The sequence below is a fragment of the Podarcis cretensis genome (assembly GCF_951804945.1).
Source record: "Podarcis cretensis genome assembly, chromosome: 16".
Taxonomy (NCBI): Eukaryota; Metazoa; Chordata; class Lepidosauria; order Squamata; family Lacertidae; genus Podarcis; species Podarcis cretensis.
The window spans coordinates 37,822,784-37,844,104 of record NC_137186.1 but is presented as its reverse complement, the minus strand read 5'-3'; the positions used below and the strand labels follow the sequence as shown (position 1 = coordinate 37,844,104).

At 45.0% G+C, this 21,321-nt stretch overlaps 1 protein-coding gene across 2 annotated transcripts in view; it reads left to right on the top strand.

Annotated features, from left to right (window-relative positions):
- The window catches only part of GLT1D1 (glycosyltransferase 1 domain containing 1), a 60,321-nt gene extending 40,855 nt beyond the window's left edge, over positions 1 to 19,466 (top strand). For both annotated transcript variants that reach the window (XM_079957049.1, XM_079957048.1), the window contains 4 exons: positions 5,251 to 5,294; positions 6,060 to 6,180; positions 12,139 to 12,237; positions 18,031 to 19,466. In XM_079957049.1, coding sequence (XP_079813175.1) covers positions 5,251 to 5,294; positions 6,060 to 6,180; positions 12,139 to 12,237; positions 18,031 to 18,177 — 411 coding nt within the window. In that variant the 3' untranslated portion in view covers positions 18,178 to 19,466. The remainder of the gene's footprint in view (positions 1 to 5,250; positions 5,295 to 6,059; positions 6,181 to 12,138; positions 12,238 to 18,030) is intronic.
- Positions 19,467 to 21,321: the final 1,855 nt, after the last annotated feature.

The window sequence follows — 21,321 nt, the reverse complement described above, 5'->3', positions numbered from 1 at the left end:
AAGGTTGTTAACCTGTGGGACTCCTTGCTCTTGGATGTCCCGAGTGCCGGTAACATCACCGAGTCCGCTCACACATGACAAATTTTTATTTTGTAGTTTAAAAGCAAATGCAACATTCCCAAACCAGATCAGAACCACAAGGCAGAGAGAGAGAGAAAGGAAAGTACATTTCATTTGTGTTGTTTCCTGTTTTAAAAATCAGACTCCCCCGCCCCAGCTGCAGTTTGCCTCCATCTGTGCCATTTGCTCTTTTGAAATATAGATCGTCCTTCTTGACCTCTGTACCAAGCAGGATCAAACATGTTCTGTGACTGCACCAACAGCTCATCTCTGTGTTCTGGCTATTTTGATGCCATTCCTGCCGGTCTTGCGTTTGCACATAATTAACAGATGTCAGCTGGTAGCAAACGACTGAGATTTCTGTCTGGCAAGAGTCTGCACAGAATTCCAGCTGACAATGGAAGTGGCAGGGGAGATACGCCCCCAGTAAAACAGTTTTACTGGAATCCAGCGAGAAACTTTGCAGTGCTGAGAAAGTTTGAAGTCGAGAGCAGTGGGGTGGGAAGAGAAGTAACGGAAAACAAATGCCCTTCTGCAGGTTAAATTCTGCAGGGTAGGTTCTCCAATGCAGCAACTAATATCAGAGTTAATTCCCCCCCTGGGGGGGGATGTAAGGGGATGGAAGAGGGAATTCTTCATATCAATAACATAATTTTATATATACTCAAGCACTCCGATGATAAATTCTCTATAGGCCAAATCCTATGCGGTATATTTTGACACGGGCTGAGTGTGCTTGCACACAAAGATCTCCCTCAGTTATGGTTTGCATCTCTATACAGTGGTACCTTGGGTTAAGTACTTAATTCGTTCCGAAGGTCCGTTCTTAACCTGAAATTGTTCTTAACCTGAAGCACCACTTTAGCTAATGGGGCATCCTGCTGCCGCCATGCTGCTGCTGTGCGATTTCTGTTCTCATCCTGAAGCAAAGTTCTTAACCTGAGGTAATATTTCTGGGTTAGCGAAGTCTGTAACCTGAAGTGTATGTAACCTGAAGCGTATGTAACCCAAGGTACCACTGTATATTAAATTCTATAATTGTTTTTAAAAACAAACAAATGTGAAGTCGCTTCGAGATATTTCATGGGAAGCGATGTAATAAAATGGGATCAAATAAATAAATGAACTGACAGGCTCCCCCCCACCCCTAATAAAACATCAAGGAAAAGGAAGACGGTTTTCCAGGCCAAATTTGTATCAATGGACACATTAAAGAAGAAGAATTTGTTTATCCAGGATGGTTGTTTACAGCTGGGGGGGAGGGGAAGGGGGCTTGAAGTGAATCGTTTTGCCCTCCTCTTCTGAAGTTTTTGCGTTTAAGAGAGCCCACGCCTATTGATTTGTCATGTTCAGTCATGTTTCTTTGATGCTGTATTAGGCCACTGATGCGATTTGTGCCTTCCAGTCTCCTGCCGCATTAGGAAGAGCGTTCTCTGCTTCTGAATCTGGCAATGCTGCCTGCCATGGAAGGGTTTTGAGAGGGAGACCCAGCTGCTTGTGACCTTCATAGGAAGCTGCCTTACATTGCTCTACATAGCTCAGTATTGCCTACACAAACTGGCAGCAGCTCTCCAGAGTTTCTGGCAGGGATGCTCTCCCCGCCCTACCTGGAGATGCCAGGGACTGAACCTGGGACCTTCTGCTTACAAGACAGAAGCTCTCCCCCTGAGCTGTGACACTTCCCCAGGATGGAGTTGTTCATGTTGCTTATTCATTTAAAGGTAAAGGGACCCCTGACAATTAGGTCCAGTCGTGACCGAATCTGGGGTTGTGGCGCTCATCTCGCTTTACTGGCTGAGAGAGCCGGCGTACAGCTTCTGGGTCATGTGGCCAGCATGACTAAGCCGCTTCTGGCGAACCAGAGCAGCGCACGGAAATGCCGTTTACCTTCCTGCCAGAGTGGTACCTATTTATCTACTTGCACTTTGACTTGCTTTTGAACTGCTAGGTTGGCAGGAGCAGGGACCAAGCAACGGGAGCTCACCCCCTCGTGGGGATTCGAACCACCGACCTTCTGATCGGCAAGTCCTAGGCTCAGTGGTTTAACCCACAGCGCCACCCGCGTCCCTGGAGCTTATTCATTTACATACTGCTCAATTGCCAAGGTGGCTTCTAAGATCAAATCATTTAGAGCAGGAAAACAACTCAGTCAAAACATTAAACATCCACACTTTAAAATGTGCAGTAAAACAAGCCAGTTGAAACAGAAGGTCCCAGTCCACTTGGCGGAGCTCAGGATTCTAGTTTAAAAAGAAAACTGGATCTCGCAAGCCTCCTCATGCTTGCTCCCATCCACTGGGGAGTTAGGATACAGAGTGCTTCTACATACCAGTTTCTGGAAAGCATCAGAGGGGAGCGACTTTCTCTTGTGCTCATCAGGTCCAGTTTGCATGCATATGGTTGGCCACTGCGAGAACAGGAGGCAGGCTTTGATGGGCCCTGATCCAGCAGGGCTTTTCTTGCATTCTCAGGTTCTTTCTCCCTTCAGCGTCTGTTTTGGATACAAGAGTGTGCATGTATTTATTCTTATGCAAACACACGCACACCATATCTTCCTGGGTATATCAACCCCGCTTGCAAGGTTTGGCAGTCTGATAGCCTGGAAACTGCACTGTTCGCCCCCTTCTGTCATTTATCCCCCCTGCCCTCCCCAGCCCGGAAACATCTCTGATGCAAAACGAATGCAATTTCCCCTCTCTTATTAACTTGTCTCTTAGAACCTTCAGCTCCTATATTTTCATTAGAACATTGAGTTGTCTTATTACCTTCCTGCTTTTCATTGTGCTGGTTATTTTTCTTTCTTTCTTTTTAATCTCTGTTTCTTTCCACTCTGATACACTGCAAGATTTGAAAGCGAACTGGGGTGGAAGAGAAAATTGGGAGCAGGTATAATGCGGTTTGCGTTTCCGATGCCTTCAGATGCAGCCTGTGAAAGATTTCAGGCACTTCACTTTACATCTGCTTCACTTTCCCCAGAAACAAACAGGCGCGTCCCACCTTAGCCCCACAAATTTGGGAAATTTCTCAAAACGTTTATATATCCTAAAGTTTAATTGCACACCTGCTTTTTGCTTTCCTTTTTGGGGGGAAGGTTTCTGAAAATTCTTAAACTGCAGCAGCACAGGGATTGGTAAAGAAAGAAAGAAACCAAACCAAGTGAAACAGCTTTGTAGTGGATGAGATTATTTACTTATTTGTAAGGCATTTCTGCATGGTGATTTGACTCTGCCAAGACATTTTGTGACTATTAAACACCAATGTTGTTCAAGAGAGCATCTGCAACAGAAGAAAACAGGCTTTGAAACCCTATCTAAATGAAATTTAAACACATTAAAACGTTGGTGGAACAAGAATGTCTTGGGCTGCATTCCTGGGGGGCCATAGGATGAAGAAGTAGACGAAGAGTTTGGATTTGATATCCCACTTTATCACTACCCGAAGGAGTCTCAAAGCGGCTAACATTCTCCTTTCCCTTCCTCCCCCACAACAAACACTCTGTGAGGGGAGTGGGGCTGAGAGACTTCAGAGAAGTGTGACTTCTCTGAAGCAGCTGCATGTGGAGGAGCGAGGAAGCGAACCCGGTTTACCAGATTACGAGTCCACCACCCTTAACCACTACACCACACTGGCTCAGCCAGATGAATCAGTTCCTGTGCTCCCCAAGGCCCATGGGATATCCCCAGGAAAGTAGAGAGAGAGAGCCACCATCTTGGAGGCAAATCTCACCTCCCTTTTCTTCTTCAGTGAGTAACTGGATAGGTTCACAGCCAGTGTTCACCCAGTGTAGAACAGGGTAGAAAGGAAATTACATGCCAGTGTTGGAGGTGCTGGGAAATACGAGCTCCCCCATTTCCTCCCACACCACCCTGGAGCAATAAATGTCTGTTAGAGATGGGTACAAACGAAGTAGGAGGGGACGCGGGTGGCGCTGTGGGTTAAACCACAGAGCCTAGGACTTGCTGATCAGAAGGTCGGCGGTTTTAATCCCCACAATGGGGTGAGCTCCCGTTGCTCAGTCCCTGCTCCTGCCAACCTAGCAGTTCGAAAGCATGTCAAAGTGCAAGTAGATCAATAGGTACTGCTCCGGTGGGAAGGTAAACGGCGTTTCCGTGCGCTGCTCTGGTTCGCCGGAAGTGGCTTAGTCATGCTGGCCACATGACCTGGAAGCTGTACGCCAGCTCCCAGTGGCGTAGCGTGGGGGGTGCAGGGGGGGCTGGCCGCACCGGGTGCAACATCTGGGGGTTAGGGTTAGGGGGCGCAAATCCACGGGTTTGGGGGCGCAAATTACTTGCCTTGCCCCGGGTGCTGACAACCCACGCTACGCCACTGCCAGCTCCCTCAGCCAATAAAGCAAGATGAGCACCACAACCCCAGAGTCGGCCACGACTGGACTTAATGGTCAGGGGTCCCTTTACCTTTACCTTTACCTTTACAAACAAAGTAAGAGGAAGCAGAAGAAGTGCTTGTCAAATCTGAAAGTTCTTCACCTGTAGCTTTGGGATGGGCAAGGCTCTCGCATCCAATTTTAGGCTAAACCCCTAGAGCTGGCATAGTTTTTGGGTTTTTTTTAAGGCCAGAACAAAAAAGAAAGGAGGGGGAGTGCCCTCCTCCCTGCCCCCTGCCAGCATGGGCCCAGCAGAACATTAAAAAAAGCAGATCCAGCCACCTTTGGTTCTCCTTGTCCACTGACTGTTCCTACACACAAGTAGGAATCCGGCAGAGACACATGCCCTGCTGGCATGTTCTCTCCCTCCTGGTCATTCGTTTGGGAGCTTCAAAAGCTTTCTCCTGCTCAAACATCTCGGCGACTGATACCAAGAGGCATAATCACACTTCAGGATCAGCAGAGTAGAGGCAAAAAATGGGGTAGAGGAGTGAAGTAAATTTTACTTTTACACTTACGCATTCCACCCGACAAGTGAGAAGCAGTATCAGAGTTCAAGCACACCTTCAATCCAGGCAAAAACATTCAAGGAGGGTTCGAAGCAGAGCCAGTGATCTAGGTGTGTGGTGTGGGGAAAGTCCCAAGGGCCGGATGAAGGGGCCCGGAGGGCCACATTTTGCCTGAGTCCTAGAGTTCCCCACTCCTGGTATCCAGCAAAACTGCAACCTCAGCCCATTTATATTTTCCCAATGTACAGGATGATTTGCTATTCATAAGTTTCCTGTGTTTTATTCCCCCTGTCATAGGTTGATCCACTCTTTGCAGAGGAAGTCAAAGAGAAAATTAAAAGGTAGGCTCCTAATTTGGAGATTTTTTAAAAAAATAAATAGAAAAATATATAGCTATATTTATTTCCCCCGAATTCTCATTGCAAACAAATCTCTTTCCATGTTGCTCAGATTTACTTGAGAAGCTCGATTCCTCCTGAGACCTCCTATGTTCACTTCAGTTTGAGGTGGCGATTTTACTGAAGCATACATTTTCTGGCTCAGAATTATGAGTGTTAAGGGCTCGTAACATTCTCCTTGAATACAAGACAAGCATTATGACCCCATAATTCTTCTCTGGCTTGGATTTTTACCTAAGTTGGAAAAAGCAAACCAGGTTGCCAGCTGATAGATAACTCTAAAAAGAGCTCTGAAAAAGAGGCTTCTGAGCAAAATTAGCCATTTATAATCCAAAATTGAAATCCAAAATGTTTACGTTTCAGTTTATGGGTGGAGGAGCTGCAGGGGAGGTTAGGAACATTTCAGGAGAAGGGAGATTAATCCTGTCTTGCTGCTACATTGGAAGGTGTGTGTGTTAAGTATTTATTTATTTCGATATAACACCACCAAAATATGTGGCGCTTTGCAGAAGACATTTTATGTGGATGTTACTGAATTTATGGGGAGGGGCCACAGATTAGTGCTAGAGCATCTGCTTTGTGCACAGAAATTCCCAGGTTTCATCCCCAGCTCAACCTGAAATCTTTCTGCCATCCAATATCTCCAGACGACTCTGAAGTCCAGTGTCTGGAGGCCAACTAACAGACTAAACCATCTTTGGTTGGTAGGGCAGATGGGGTGCATTTGCTACAGGAGATCTCTCAAGAAGACCTGCACGCTCTTGTGAAAAAATGCTTTGCCGTTGTCAACAGTTCCATTTCGGAGGGGATGTCGGCCACAATCTTAGAGGTAATTGCATCTGAACATTGACCTTCACATTGAACGTTCCCTTGCTCGGCTGGTTTGAAATCTCCATCAGCTTCCCTGTCTGCCTTTCAAAGCCCGCAAAGCACAAGGGCTTTCTCTAAAACATTATGCAGGAACAGTTAGCAACTCACAGTTTCAGCCGGCCTGTGAAATTAACAAATTCCTCAGCGGGTGAGGAATGGGAAGCTGTGGCCTTCGTCTTGTTGTTTGTCAATCTCAATCAAAATCATCAGGAGCGCTGGGAGCTGTTGTCCAGCAATATCTAGAGCAGGCATAGGCAAACTCAGTCCTCCAGATGTTTGGGGACTACAACTCCCATCAGCCCTAGCTAACAGGACCAGTGGTCAGGGATGGTGGGAGTTGTAGTCCCAAAACATCTGGAGGGCCAAGTTTGCCTATGCCTGATCTAGAGAGACAGCCTCCTTCCTTACAGTCCATCTCGGGTGCCAAGATCAGCAGAGGGTGCCCTCTTGGTACTTCCAGCACCCTCGGGGTGGCTACATCCTAGGACAGTGCCTTCTTTGTGGCATCCCCGAAATTGTGACATTCCCTCTGCATATAGATGCACCTGGCATCTTCATGATGTAGCTTTTGTTGGATGCTGAAGACACACCACTTTACCCTGGCTTTTGACATCAGAGAGAGAGAGAGAGAGAGAGAAATGGACCTACCCCGTTTTCTTGACAAAGATTTATTTTAATTGATTTAATGGTAACTCACCCCAGTGAAAAGGTAAAGGGACCCCTGACCATTAGGTCCAGTCGTCCCCGACTCTGGGGTTACGACGCTCATCTCGCTTTATTGGCCAAGGGAGCCGGCGTACAGCTTCTGGGTCATGTGGCCAGCATGACTAAGCCGCTTCTGGCGAACCAAAGCAGCGCACAGAAACACCGTTTACCTTCCTGCCGGAGCGGTACCTATTTATCTTCTTGCACTTTGACGTACTTTTGAATTGCTAGGTTGGCAGGAGCAGGGACCGAGCAATGGGAGCTCACCCCGTCGCGGGGATTCGAACCACCAACCTTCTGATCAGCAAGTCCTAGGCTCTGTGGTTTAACCCACAGTGTCACCCACGTCCCATACTCAACCCAGTAACCTCATTCAAATTTGAGGCTAGCAAAATCAACAGGCCTCCCCTGTCTCAAAATTGTACAGTTGGAAGTAATCCAAAGAGCCACCTAGTCCAATCTTCTGCACTGCAATCATCACAGCTAAAGCATCCATGACAGTTGGCCATCCAATCTCTGTTCAGCCTTCCAAGGGAGTCCATTCCACTATTAAACAGCTCTTGCCGTCAGTGAAGACACAGTGTTGCGTGCAGGGCCAGCAAGCAATTCTACTTGTGTGTCACAATGCCTGAACAATGCTTGTGATGTGTACTATTTCTACATCTATATTTACATAATAGTGACCATGCTTTGCGTCATTTATTTTGGCTTGACTTTTCGTCTCTGCTGCTTACTGTTTTAGTAAGCAGAGCCCCGCCTCTCTTTCTTGATAATCCTATCACTAATTGTTTTAGCATCTTACTACAGCGACAGACAGAAGCAAGGTATTCTTGCATAATAAGAATTCATAGCAGCTCTCTTGGGAGACTGAGCGTCCCAGCTTTTTGAGAAAAGAGGAGTTTCTAGGCCTCACAATGATAGCAAGTCAAAATCACAAAGTAGGGTTGGTCCTGAAAAATGCCAAAGGCTACTGTAAAAAGATGTGTCTTCAGCAGAAGCTGGAAATGGTACAAATCTGCATAGTGAAAGGCCAGGAACAGGTCTGTGGGGAAGGAGGTCCACAACTTAGTGGCAGGAGCAAACCAGCAGTAAATCGCACTGAGCAAGTGGGAGTTAACTCTTTGTTATCAGAAACAGGATCTGCATAGGAGTGTCAGGCCTAATGAGCACAGCAACTCTTCTTTGGTAGGTCTTGCCCATATGAGGCAGTTGCGGAGGCTGAAGGTCCCCACCTTCCCACAGCTGTCTAATTCTCCCCCTTTCCTGGGTTTTCCCCAAGCAGTCTGATACTACCTGCCAGCCTTTGCTTCTCCCACTTCATACCTCTCCTGGTCCTGGGAGACCAGGGGGAGGTGAGGTTGTTGCAGCAGGAGGGGGAGACACCCTGGTTCCTCTCAGTCTTCTCTCTCTCCTCCCTCTGCCCATTCATTGTTGTCCCATCACCAAACCCCTGGCTATGGGCCTTCTCCCCTTGGCAGTTCCCCAGCTGGTTCCTCCCACCACTCTGTGTCCAACCATTCCATGTCCCTTAGAGGCTGCTACAGAGAACACTTTCTCCCCACCAAAAAAGAAAAAGAGATTTTGGAGCTTGGTGGAAGAACCACAGGATCTTCTTCCATCAGCCTTAGCACTCAAGAGGGTCTATAGGAATGGAGGTGTTTTTTTCGGGTATTTGGGGCTTTAAACACTAACGAAAGCACCTTGACTTACGCTTGAAGAGAAAAAAAAAAATTTAAATTCAGGGGAAAAGAAAAAAGTGGGGTAGGGGGAAAAAAAGCACAAATCTTCAGTTTCTTTCAACACTTCCTCTAATCAGCCGTCCAAAGGCCAAAGGGTCTCGAGGGTTCCCTACCTGAGAAGCTTGGAAATAAAATCTGGATCACCGCCCACAGGCCAGATCCCCTTGTGCTAAACTACCTTCCTCAGAAAAGAAGTGCAAAGCATTCATGCACGGAGTGGGAAGGGATGATGGAGAAAATCTGTACACAGAGTCTGAAACAGAACTTCCCCCATTCCATAAGGAAAATAATTACAGTACGTTCCTGTTGGATCATGCCATAGTACAATTTCTGGCCACGCTCCTGATTTCCAGTCAAGCTGCATTGGTCCAAAAGTGGTCCAGGTGCAAGAACGGCATTTTCTTGCCTACTCACTCAAAGATTCATCAACTACCCTAACACCTTTCAACAGATCTTATCCATTGCTGGATTGTCTCTCCAATCCGTTGCTGGGTTGAACAGGGCTGCAAAACAAGAAGGAGGGAGAGAATTTCTGCCTAGCCTTATTAAAAACAAACAGATAAATAAATCACCACCAGCTTCACATTCACCTGCTAGTAAAGGCTCAAAAATATAGGCACTTCAAAGTATTAGTATCACACAATACTTCAGAATTTATTGGGGGCAGGGAGGAGATGACTAAGGTGTTCTATTTTAGCTAGATTTATTCATTCATTTCTAAGATTGTTATAGGGGACAATTTGGATCTGCCCCACTTCCTTTTCTTTAGGGATCACCCTCCCTGAGGTAGGAAATTCATAAGTGGTGAAGCCGCCCATTTCTCAGTTCTTCTCATTACCATTTTGTGTTCTTTTTGGTAAAGGATTATTTTGTCCGTCTTTCCCATGGGCGATACTCTTGGCCCTGACAGTGAAGTAGCACCATCTGCCTAGAAAGGAAAGAGAAGATAGCTCTTGAACAACAGCGATATTTTAATTAGGAGAAACAACAGCAACCCTACCTGAGATGGTCAACAGGAGCAATGACCATCTGTCAAAACCTTGTTTTCATTAACCAGGGCAGAAAAACTGCTCCAGAAAATGAAAGTGAAGCCTCAGACAATGCTTGGACTCCACTGATTAAAAAAATAAATTCAGGACCATCTTGTTCAGCCAACACTACTTCCGTGGGTGGATTTGAGCTATGAGGACGTCCAACCTTCTATCAAGAGGGTTTTGTGGGCTCAGAAGAAGAGCTCTGCTGTGGGTTAGATCAAAAGCCCATCTTGGACACTTCTTACAATGGCCCCCTCTCTTCTAAAAAAAACAAATTGTGGGTCAAGTGCAAGTGGATCAGAAAAGCATATTCATGGAAGCATAAATGCCAGCCGGGCAAAGAGACAGGTTTGTTTATGGTTGAGTCAGATCAGATCAGGAAGAACCTTCTTTGATAAATGGGGTGCAGCCAAGCTAAGACCTGAGAGTGAGCTATCTGTCTCCAGATTGTGTTTAAAGTGACTCACCACATGAGATGCTGGTCCACCGATTCAAGGGGTTCCTGGTTCAAATTCTGATGCAATTGCACACTCAGAAGGAAAGATATTCCCCAAAGACTCCATTCCGCTTCTGTTATGTACCCTCACTTTCCTTGTTTTCAGTGCTATTTTTCTAGAAAAAGAGGTGGCAGTACTCACCATGGTTTAACCCCTCTTTCTCTTAGAATGGCAATGGCACCTGCCTGAGAGGTGCCAGAACTCACCTGAGAAGTGCTGAAACTGAGATCTGGCAAGTTCCTCCTGAAAAAAAAACCCTGCTTGTTTTATGCATATCCTTCATCGCTCCCAAGTGTCTGGGCTGAAATTACCACTCACCCCATTCCCAGTTTTATGCTCCCCATTAGAAGACTGAAAATTTGTTGGTGTCCTGGTACTCCCCGTCCAGTGAAAAACTCAGACTCACAAATCTTGTGTTTTTCAGATCAGATCAGTGCATTAGGCGAGTGTCAGGTTACAGAAATCAAGAGCAAGTGCAAGAGAAGTTAAATGCATGGTGCTAAGCGTGAGCTAAAGCATTAATCCAACAAGCGCCACATGCCCTCATCTTCCTTACAAGATGGGTGACACCTGGCTTGAGAGCAGTACATGTGAAAAGGATCTAGGAGTCTTGGTTGACCACAAACTTGACATGAGCCAACAGTGTGACGCGGCAGCTAAAAAAGCCAATGCAATTCTGGGCTGCATCAATAGGAGTATAGCATCTAGATCAAGGGAAGTAATAGTGCCACTGTATTCTGCTCTGGTCAGACCTCACCTGGAGTACTGTGTCCAGTTCTGGGCACCACAGTTCAAGAAGGACACTGACAAACTGGAACGTGTCCAGAGGAGGGCAACCAAAATGGTCAAAGGCCTGGAAACGATGCCTTATGAGGAACGGCTAAGGGAGCTGGGCATGTTTAGCCTGGAGAAGAGGAGGTTAAGGAGTGATATGATAGCCATGTTCAAATATATAAAAGGATGTCACATAGAGGAGGGAGAAAGGTTGTTTTCTGCTGCTCCAGAGAAGCGGACACGGAGCAATGGAATTGCAGAGCCTGCAATGCCATTTGTGGCTGTTCTGGCTGCCTCAGCATAGGCAGTGAAAAAATGCTTGAGCAAAGTTCCCCTGCTTACTGTCAAACACGTTCCATTGAAGTCAGTGGGACTCACTTCTGCGTAGATAAGTTTAGCAGCACACAGTTAGCCAATTAATCAATGAAACAGAGCCGTCTTTCCCACTAATGTGTTTGTGCGCAAGTGTGCAGGCAAGCTCAAGTAATCTACTTTTTCTGTTTTCTACCCCTCCACCCCAAGAAAACCCCCAAAGTTGTCATGCTTTCCTTCCGGGCCGATTACACCACGGGGAAATCATGTCCCCCACGATAATGACAGTAATTAAAAGCACATTCTCTCCTAAGTGCCAGTGAATCGGTATGGATTGAACAACCTGGAGAGTGGATTTCTTTCTGTTGTCTGACACCGCAGTAATTTGTACAAGATGAGCCATTAAGCGCTCAAAGGCAGCACATGTTTTTCAGGATTTCTGAGGCTGGCGGCGGTAATTAAAATTTCAGGTTGGGCGGGGGGGGGGGGGATTCCGCTTGACAAGTGCGCAAGCGGGCTCCATGCGCTTCCCCAGAGATATCGAGGATTTACCTCATGCCATTCTATGCTCGGGTGGTTGCTGGAAATTTCTGTCCCTCGTGAAGATTAACCTCTGGCAGATCCGCCAGTGCTCTCGAGCCCAAATAAACCCAGATGATGTATTCATAAGCACACAAGAAGACCCGTGCTGGATCAGACCAGTGGCCCATCAGTTCCATAATCCTGCTGTCACAGCAGCCAAACAGATTCCCCAACAAGAAGCCTGTGTTCAGAACCCTGCTCCACTATCTTCTGCAAATTTCCAGCTCTACCTAACTAACCCTAAGCCTTTTTCTCCTCTGTGTTTCTGCACTAGGCAATGGATTTAAATGTTCTGGTGATGGCAAGGAATATCCCAGGGAATGCTGCAATAATCACGCACAAGACAACTGGGCTGCTATACTCAAACCCCCAGGTAAAAAAAGAAGTAATGACTCAATGCACACTTGCATTGAGAGCCAGTGTTGTGTAACAACTAGAGCAGGGGTCAGCAACCTTTTTCAGCCGTGGGCCTGTCCACTGTCCCTCAGACCATGTGGTAGGCCAGACTATATGGGGGGGGGGGGCGGGGCAGAGAATGAATTCCTATGCCCCAGAGATGCATTTTAAATAAAAGGACACATTCTACTTATGTAAAAACACACTGATTCCTGGACCATCCGCAGGCCGGATTGAGAAAGTGATTAGGCCGCATCTGGCCCACGGGCCTTAGGTTGCCTACCCCTGATCTAGAGTGTTGGACTAGGACCTGGGAGACAGGGTTCAAAACCCCACTTAGCCATGAAGCTCTCAGGATGACCTTGAGCCCATCACTCACTCTCTTTTTTTAAAAAAAAATATATTTATTAAGGTTTTACAGAACAAAAAAGGTTACATAATATATGACACACGAAATAAGAATAAAAAAAGGAAAATGAAATAAGAAAAATACAAAAATACAAGGAAAAAATTTCAAAATACAAAATACAGAAGAAGAGAGAAAAAACACTTAAAAACAAATCCATCTTTTCGTACCTTATACTTCCTTTACTTATTTCCCTGACTCCCTCACACCTCCCTTTTCTGTATTCCAATTCACATTATTTAGTTCAGCAAATCCTTTCCCTCTTTGTTTTGATCTTAATCCAATATCTTAACACATTATAACTTTATATTTTCATCTGTTATCAATCTATTTTTACAAATTCATTTTAACCTTGTTGCTAAAACCGCTTCGTTTCAATCCAACATCATTTTAACTTTCATTAATTTTACAATATTTCTGCAAATAATCTTTAAATTTCTTCCAGTCTTCTTCCACCGACTCTTCTCCCTGGTCCCGGATTCTGCCAGTCATTTCCGACAACTCCATATAGTCTATTACTTTCATCTGCCATTCTTCCAGAGTGGGTAGATCTTGTGTCTTCCAATACTTTGCGATAAGTATTCTTGCTGCTGTTGTGGCGTACATAAAGAAAGTTCTATCCTTTTTTTAACACCAATTGGCCGACCATGCCCAGGAGAAAGGCCTCTGGTTTCTTCAGAAAGGTATACTTAAATACCTTTTTCATTTCATTATATATCATTTCCCAGAAAGCCTTAATCCTTGGGCACGTCCACCAAAGGTGAAAAAATGTACCTTCATTTTCTTTACATTTCCAACACTTATTATCGGGCAGATGATATATTTTTGCAAGCTTGACTGGTGTCATGTACCACCTGTATATCATTTTCATAATATTCTTTCTTAAGGCACTACATGCCGTGAACTTCATACCTGTGGTCCATAACTGTTCCCAGATGACCTTGAGCCCGTCACTCACTCTCAGCCTGACCTACCTCACAGGGTTGTTGTTAGGATAAAATGGGGAGGAGAACTCCATGTGCCACCTTGAACTCCTTTCAGGAAATGTGGGGTATAAATGCAATCAATAATAATAATAATAATAATAATAATAATAATAATAATAATAATATAATGCTGGAGTTTAAACCTATATAGGTTGGGGTTATGGTATTCAGTGGTGCAGGATATGATCACCATTGATATCAAATGGCACATAATTCATGTCGGGTCCCCCCCCATTTGTATTGCGTTTCCTTTGCACTGAAGTGAGTGGCGTGGAATAATGTAATAATTACCCATCTTCATTGTGACTAGCACTGTTCTGCTGTAATTCGGTTTCCAACAAAAACCGTTATTCACCTCACTTTCTGTATTATTATCTAATTTATTTCATAAAGTGCTGCCACAACAGACAGCAAGCCAAATGACATATTTCCTTCAGAAGCCAAACTGTAGCAGAACGGAAGCGCTGCTGTATGTGACAGACATGGCTCAGAATCGAAATTGACACCTTCTTACCTCCCTACTTTTAGGGGAAGAGAGTTCCACATCCTCAAATCAGTTTCCCACAATACCGCTGAGCAGTTCTACATCAGACACTCCAGGGTATTTGGGGAAACCTCAGATGGCTGGCAGCTTTGAAAACCTGGTCGCTGCCAGCGAATAAGCCTGTGGCCAGGGAAACAGATTTGTGGGGAGGTCAAAGCAGTACCAACTCCAGCAAGGGCAGGGTGGGTTTATTGCCAGTGGGGTCCTGCCAGGCACCTGGGTACTAGCAGCTACTTAAGAATGGTGATGGGAGAGATGGAAATCTCTAGGGGAGACCTTGGACAGTACCTTTTAATTGAAAGGGGCCTGAAGGATGGATCACATTTTAAAGAATGGGGAAGGGCTGTGGTTCCAAGGTAGAACACCTTATTTGCCTGCAGAAGGCCCCAGGTTCATCCCCCGCCACCTCCAGGTAGGACTTTGCAAGATCCCCTGTCTGAAATCCTAGAGCGCCCCTAGTGGTCAGCGCAGACAGTACTGGGCTGGATGGACCGATGATGATGATGATGATATATTAAATCTGTTAGTCACTTTATCTTGTCCAAGGCAACCCACAACAACCAACCAATCATCAAATGAGCAACCACACAGAGAAACATTAAAACCAAAGGGAAACTGAAATGCATTAAAAACAACTAAAAGGCCACAGAGACTTAAATGCCAAAGGCCTGGTTATAGAGTAAATTTTTTGCCTGTCACTGAAAGATATATAAGAATGGCGCAGGTGAACCTCCCTGGGGAGTTGTTGTTGTTGTTTAGTCATGTCCGACTCTTCGTGACCCCATGGACCAGAGCACACCAGGCACTCCTGTCTTCCACTGCCTCCCACATTTTGGTCAAACTCATGTTAGTAGCTTCGAGAACACTGTCCAACCATCTCGTCCTCCATCCTCCCCTTCTCCTTGTGCCCTCCATCTATAATACGCATGACTTCTTTTGAGTCATGACAAAGCAGTCTCTCATTTATTAACATTTTAATTGAATTTGCAGGTGCTAATATCCTGCAGCAACAAACCGCAATGTCCGCCTTAGATCTCCATCATACCTGCAGACATTTCTTCATTAAGTTCTGGGGCAATTGCTCCTCTCTGCCTCCCGCAGTTTGGTCAAACTCATGCTGGTAGCTTCGAGAACACTGTCCAACCATCTCGTCCTCTGTCCTCCCCTTCTCCTTGTGCCCTCCATCTATCCCAACATCAGGGTCTTTTCCAGGGAGTCTTCTCTTCTCATGAGGTGGCCAAAGTATTGGAGCCTCAGCTTCAGGATCTGTCCTTTCAGTCAGCTCTCAGGGCTGATTTCCTTCAGAATGGATAGGTCTGATCTTCTTGCAGTCCATGGGACTCTCAAGAGTCTCCTCCAGCGCCATAATTCAAAAGCATCAATTCTTCAGTGATCACCCATTCTTTATGGTCCAGCTCTCACTTCCATACATCACTACTGAGAAAACCATAGCATTCCACAAATGGAGAGCCAGCACAGAACAGGCCTGTTCTTGTGTTGCCACTTCTAGATCTCTTGTGGAGAAGGCACACTCTGTGAAGGAAGACACTCTGTGCCACCGAGACCACTCAAGCATGGATTCAGAGGTACCCCCAAGCTATGTACCTGCTCCTTCAGAGGTAGTGCAACCACATCAAGAGCGGGCAAAATCCCATCCATCCAGTCTTGGTCCAAGGGGTCCAATATATAAGGCAGCTTCCTGTGTTCTGATATTTCACAACTCCCATCTGGTTAGTGTTTAGTATTCTAAAGGCAACTGGCACCCAGGTAGCAGCAAGAACAGCAGCAAAACCCAACTATCACTTTGATTTTAAGTCCCCAGCATGTTTCCTTCGCACGCAACCTATGCTTTTGAAGCTTCACCCTATATCCCAATTAACTGGTGGTCTTAATTAGGCTTGGAAAGGAGGGGTGTGTGAGAATATTAATCCTGTTGATTCTATAAATTAAATTCTGGCCTCCAAAAATTAGCTAAGTGCAATAATAACGTGCTCCGTAAAGAAAAGAAAAAACCGAACACCAAGAGATTAAATAAAACTGCAGAGTGTAAAATGCATTTTTGTTCAGAGTGCCTATGATTAATGCATACTATTAAGTCAAGTCTGAGGAAGGTAGATTCTCTGTTTTCATTAGACTTTGGCAGTCGCGCTTCCCTTGCCCCTGACCCTCCTCCCACCCCCCCTTCCGATAAAACGATTGTGCCTAACATTTTTCTCCCTGGAGAGTTCATTGTTCCCCACAGTCTTCACAAATGAATCTCTTTGTTAACAAATGCAATTGGTTTTTCCGGGAAAAAGGTACTTGTATCAACGTGGAACTCACCTCCGCACCCTTGGTGTGCTTTGGAGAGAACGGCTTGATCTCAGGCAGAGGTTGCTTATTGCCCATAGATCTTGAGTCTGCAAGTTCGGCTAGTCCTTCGTGGCCTCCGTACAGGAATGTTCCTGAACATTAAACAACTTTGGATACTGGTCTCACACCTCCTTCATATATGCATGCCCCAAATGCGGGGAGAGACTGGATCCAGGTGGTGGGCCAGATCCTGAACTCTCTCACCCTCCCTAGGTTTATTGTGGGGGTGACACTGGTGGAGAGATGCCATTGTGCAATTCATATCCACAACAGCATCCTCCCTGACCACCAGCCCTGCCTTTTTATTTGAGGAAAAAGGATTCCATGCAGAAAGGATTTTAGACCATCCCTTGACCGTCGCTGGAAAGGAGAACTTGCCAAAGTTTGAAAAGCAAGTTGTGTTTCAGGGGTGGCAAACCTCAGGTCCTTGGGCCATATGTGGCCCTCCATGCTCTCTGTCTGGCCCTCAGGATTCTCCCCAGGCCACGCCCCTCACCGGCCTGCACTGCACCTTCTTGACTGTTTTTGCCTCCCTGGAATGTGTTTTTTTTTCTGCACAAAAGCATATGGAAGCAAAGATTGCAGGAATATATGTGTTCTGAAAACTGTTATTCTTGCAGAACACATCCTATTATGATTTCATCCTTAGTAAGTATCCAATACATATTAATCATCAGTGCTATTCTTTCTGCATTTGCTACCTTTCATCTCACCTGCGAAGAAATGTTAAAGCTATTGTATGTGATAATTCTGCTCCGTATATGTCATAAAAGGAGACCCTAATCTTTCAGATTGTCCCTGCGTTTGCCTCCTTCCCTCAATCTAACCTCTTAAGTTAATTTTGCAATCGCTGGGTCGTATTGTGCTTCCATTCTCTTTTTACTGTTGGCATCTTAGAAGAAAATGTGATAATGCCTCTTCCTAGCTTGGATGGAGGACAGAGAAGTGTGTTTATAGATACATTGGACCAACCTTCCCCAACCTGGTGCCCTTCAGATATTTTAGGCACAACTCACACAGTCCTATCCAGCACAATCAGGCTGTCGGAAGCAGTCGCCCAAAACATCTCGAGGGAGCCAGGTTGGGCTCAGGCTTCTACATGGTTGGAATTGAGCGAGCTTCAAAGTGGTAAGAGTTGCATTCATTAAAGTCCCGCTTTTGTCTCTGTTCCGTGGCAGGCAGCCCCTGGAAAGCCCTCCCCCTTAACCTGCCCTCTTCCATAGACCAGAGGCAGAACACCTGCTTTTCATGCAGGAGGTCCCAGGTTAGGTCCATGGCATCTTCAGGTAGGTCTGGAAACGCCACGGCCTCAAATCCTGGAGAACCACTTGCCGGTCCATGTAGACAATACTGCACTTGATGATCTGACAATCTGTAAGGCCGCTGTTCCTGTTCCCTTGCAACATGGCAAGTTTATAGTGTGTAATCTCCTTTGGATATTGGAAGTGGGATAATAACAACAGCTATTTCTCACCTTTTCAGGAGTTTGTCCAGCTGTCTAAAAGCCTGATCGGTGACCCATTTCTGCACAAAGAGATTGTAATGAAGGCAAAGGAGTACGTCACAAAGCACCACTCATGGGAACACGAAAGAAAAGCGTATCAGAACCTTGTCCTGATGCTTCAGTGACCCACTTTGCGTCAAGATGCAGGATCCCAGCATGGATGGATCAAACCAGCCAAGCCAATCAGATTTTTGTGATTAATGACACTTACTGATTCCCCCCCCCCGTATCACCTGCTCTCTGTGGTACCAGTTGAAATGTCGCATACAGTGGACACTAGAATGATTGCAGGGTTTTTCCCCTGCGAGAGGACAATATTCACAGATACGGATAATCAGTGATGCATCAATATGATATGTTTTCTTGGAATTATATGGATGCACACCTTTGCATAACACATTCAGATGCGAACACATGCACACTAGGAATGCCGTTGGATCGTGGAAATCATTCTCGGTCTGACTCATGGGCCTAGTTCCAGAGAAAGCAGATTATGCCGTGGTCCCATTGAAAGGAGGAGGTCAAGTTAATTACAATTGTTTCATTCATGTCCTGTTCATTTCCATGGGACTTCAGTGGCCGTGGTTCGTTTACTGACCACACCCTTAATCACTTAATCCATCGATTAGAAAGAGCGTGTGTGTAAAAACACTTGTTTTAAGGGGGGGGGGGGCAGAACTTTCCTCCCAGTGCTAATAACAGCAGGGGATGGAGTCAAACTCCAGTTCTGCAGTCTCAATAATTATGACTCTTCCCCCCCACCACATCCACGGTTTCTGTTTTCTTTTTTACGTGCCCTTAAGCTGGGCCATAACAAACACTTTAGAAGGGTGTCTCTCTTGGGTGTAACTGAACCGATGCCATACAACAAAGACGTACGGCTTTGCTCCTGCCAACACCTTCCACTAACAATGTTGGCTGGGGCAAGGGTGTCACTCTGACATGTCCACCAGGAGGGGGGGGGGTCGTATTTATATTGATTGATGTCCACATCTTGAGTTGGAGTTTATTTCTTCAAGTTGATGTTTACACCAACTTCACATTTCCTGGAAGCTGGTTGCTACCTCAGAATAAATAATAATTGCAATACTGCATTTTTGTGGAACCTCATAAATCTCCTTCGTGTTTGGCCGCGAGAAGCTCAGCCTCCATAGAAGGGAAGTGGAGAGAAATTTGTATTCAGTACTTTGTGCAAATTCCGGATGCTTTATTTTATTATTTTTGTCCTCTGAATCGCACAGTCGTTGGCACCATTGAGCACATTGTAATAGGACTCTGCATTTGCAAAAGGGAATTAAAGGAGGGCTCTTGTGGCTGCAGATCTGGAAAGCAATTGTGATTCATTTCCCAGCGGTAGAAGAAATCCCTTTGTTTCTCCCTCCACTTTGCCATCACCACCAACCTCCAAACCCCCCCCCCCCCAAATCTGGCTATGAGATATCTATCTATCTATCTATCTATCTATCTATCTATCTATCTCTATCTATCTATCTATCTATCTATCTATCTATCTATCTATCTATCATCTCTATCTATCATCTATCTATCTATCTATCTATCTATCTACCTATCTATCTATCATCTATCTATCTATCATCTATCTATCTATCTATCTATCTATCTATCTATCTACCTATCTATCTATCATCTATCTATCTATCTATTTATCTATCTATCATCTCTCTCTCTCTCTCTCTCTCTCTCTATCTATCTATCTATCTATCTATCATCTATCTATCTATCTATCTATCTATCTATCTATCAATCTATCTATCATCATCTATCTATCGTTTTATGAAGCTTTAAGTACATCCTGTTAGGGAAACTATACTTGAAGACCCTGTTTTGGAGCGAGTCAAGCACAACAAGTTATTCCTTGTGATTAGTAAAATGTGGTTGGTGAGGGGGGATGTGACTGTGCACAGTGATTTCTGTAAAACTTGCATTTCCATGGGCATCAAGGGACTTCATCGTATCATGTAGGGTGGATTTGAGTTAAATCAAATCGATTCAAATCACGATTTAAATCACTTGTCAGTAAGACTTGATTTAAAACGTTTTTTTGTTTTTTGTTTACAGAAAGACTCATTCTTGCTGGTATAATCTTATTGTTTACAACCAGATGAAGGTTTCATTTTTGGAATAATAAATTTTCAGAGTAGTTTTTACAGTTGTATCAAAAATTACTGTTTTGGTTATGCTATTAGAAGTACATAGATAATTAGGAAATTATTGTGAGGTTTAATAAGTTAACTGTTTATATTTGGACAACTTTTCTGCTGTACTGTATTGGAAGAAGAAAAATAACATTTAGTAACAATTTAAACAATTTATTTAACTAAAACAATAACATTATAGCATATGTATCCATGTTTGTTAACTGATGTGGTTAAACAATATTTTTTTAAAAAACAAACAAACAAACTGAGTTTTAGCACACACGAAAAATTTAAAACAAATCCTTATTTCCTGATGAATAGCCTTTGGACTATAATGTAACTTAAATTGAAAACTATCTTTAGAAAGATTTTTCCTCCAAAAGCATTTTATTTTAAAAATCTGATTTAATTAAAAAAAATCATTGATTTTTATCCACCCTGGTATCATGGCACCTGCACCTGGACTTGGTAGGAGCAAAAATGAGTGCTGTGGATCAGGGAACTGTTTTCCAACCAAGGAAATACGGCCATTGTCATGGACTGGTTGGACCCTGAGGAATGGTGGGAGGAACCAGCTGGAGAAGGGGAATCCCTCCCTGTCTCCCAGAAGCAGTAGAGGGCAGAAATGAGCGGAGCAGTGGCAGGCTCCATGCAGGCGCAGTCTCCAATTGCTTGGGGAAGAAAGCCTGGAGTGGAGGGGTGTTAGATGGCTGTGGAGAGGCAGGGACTTTCAGTCTCGGCAACTGATTCATACTGGGGATGACACTCACCCATGTCTGATGGTGGTTTTGCTAAGAAAGAGGCGACTCCAACTTGAGCGGTGTGATTTACTGCCAGCTGGCTTTTTGACAGCCACTTGCAGGGACTGCCAACTAGTGATGGGCATAGCCAGGTTGAGAAAGCAGGCAAAGAGATGTGACCTTTGGCTTTTGTGGCATAGGCTGCATTCAAGCCAAACACATCTGTCTACACCATGGGTAGGCAAACTAAGGCCCGGGGGCCAGATCTGGCCCAACCGCCTTCTCAATCCGGCCCGCAGACAGTCCGAGAATCAGTGTGTTTTTACATGAGTAGAATGTGTCCTTTTATTTAAAATGCATCTCTGGGTTA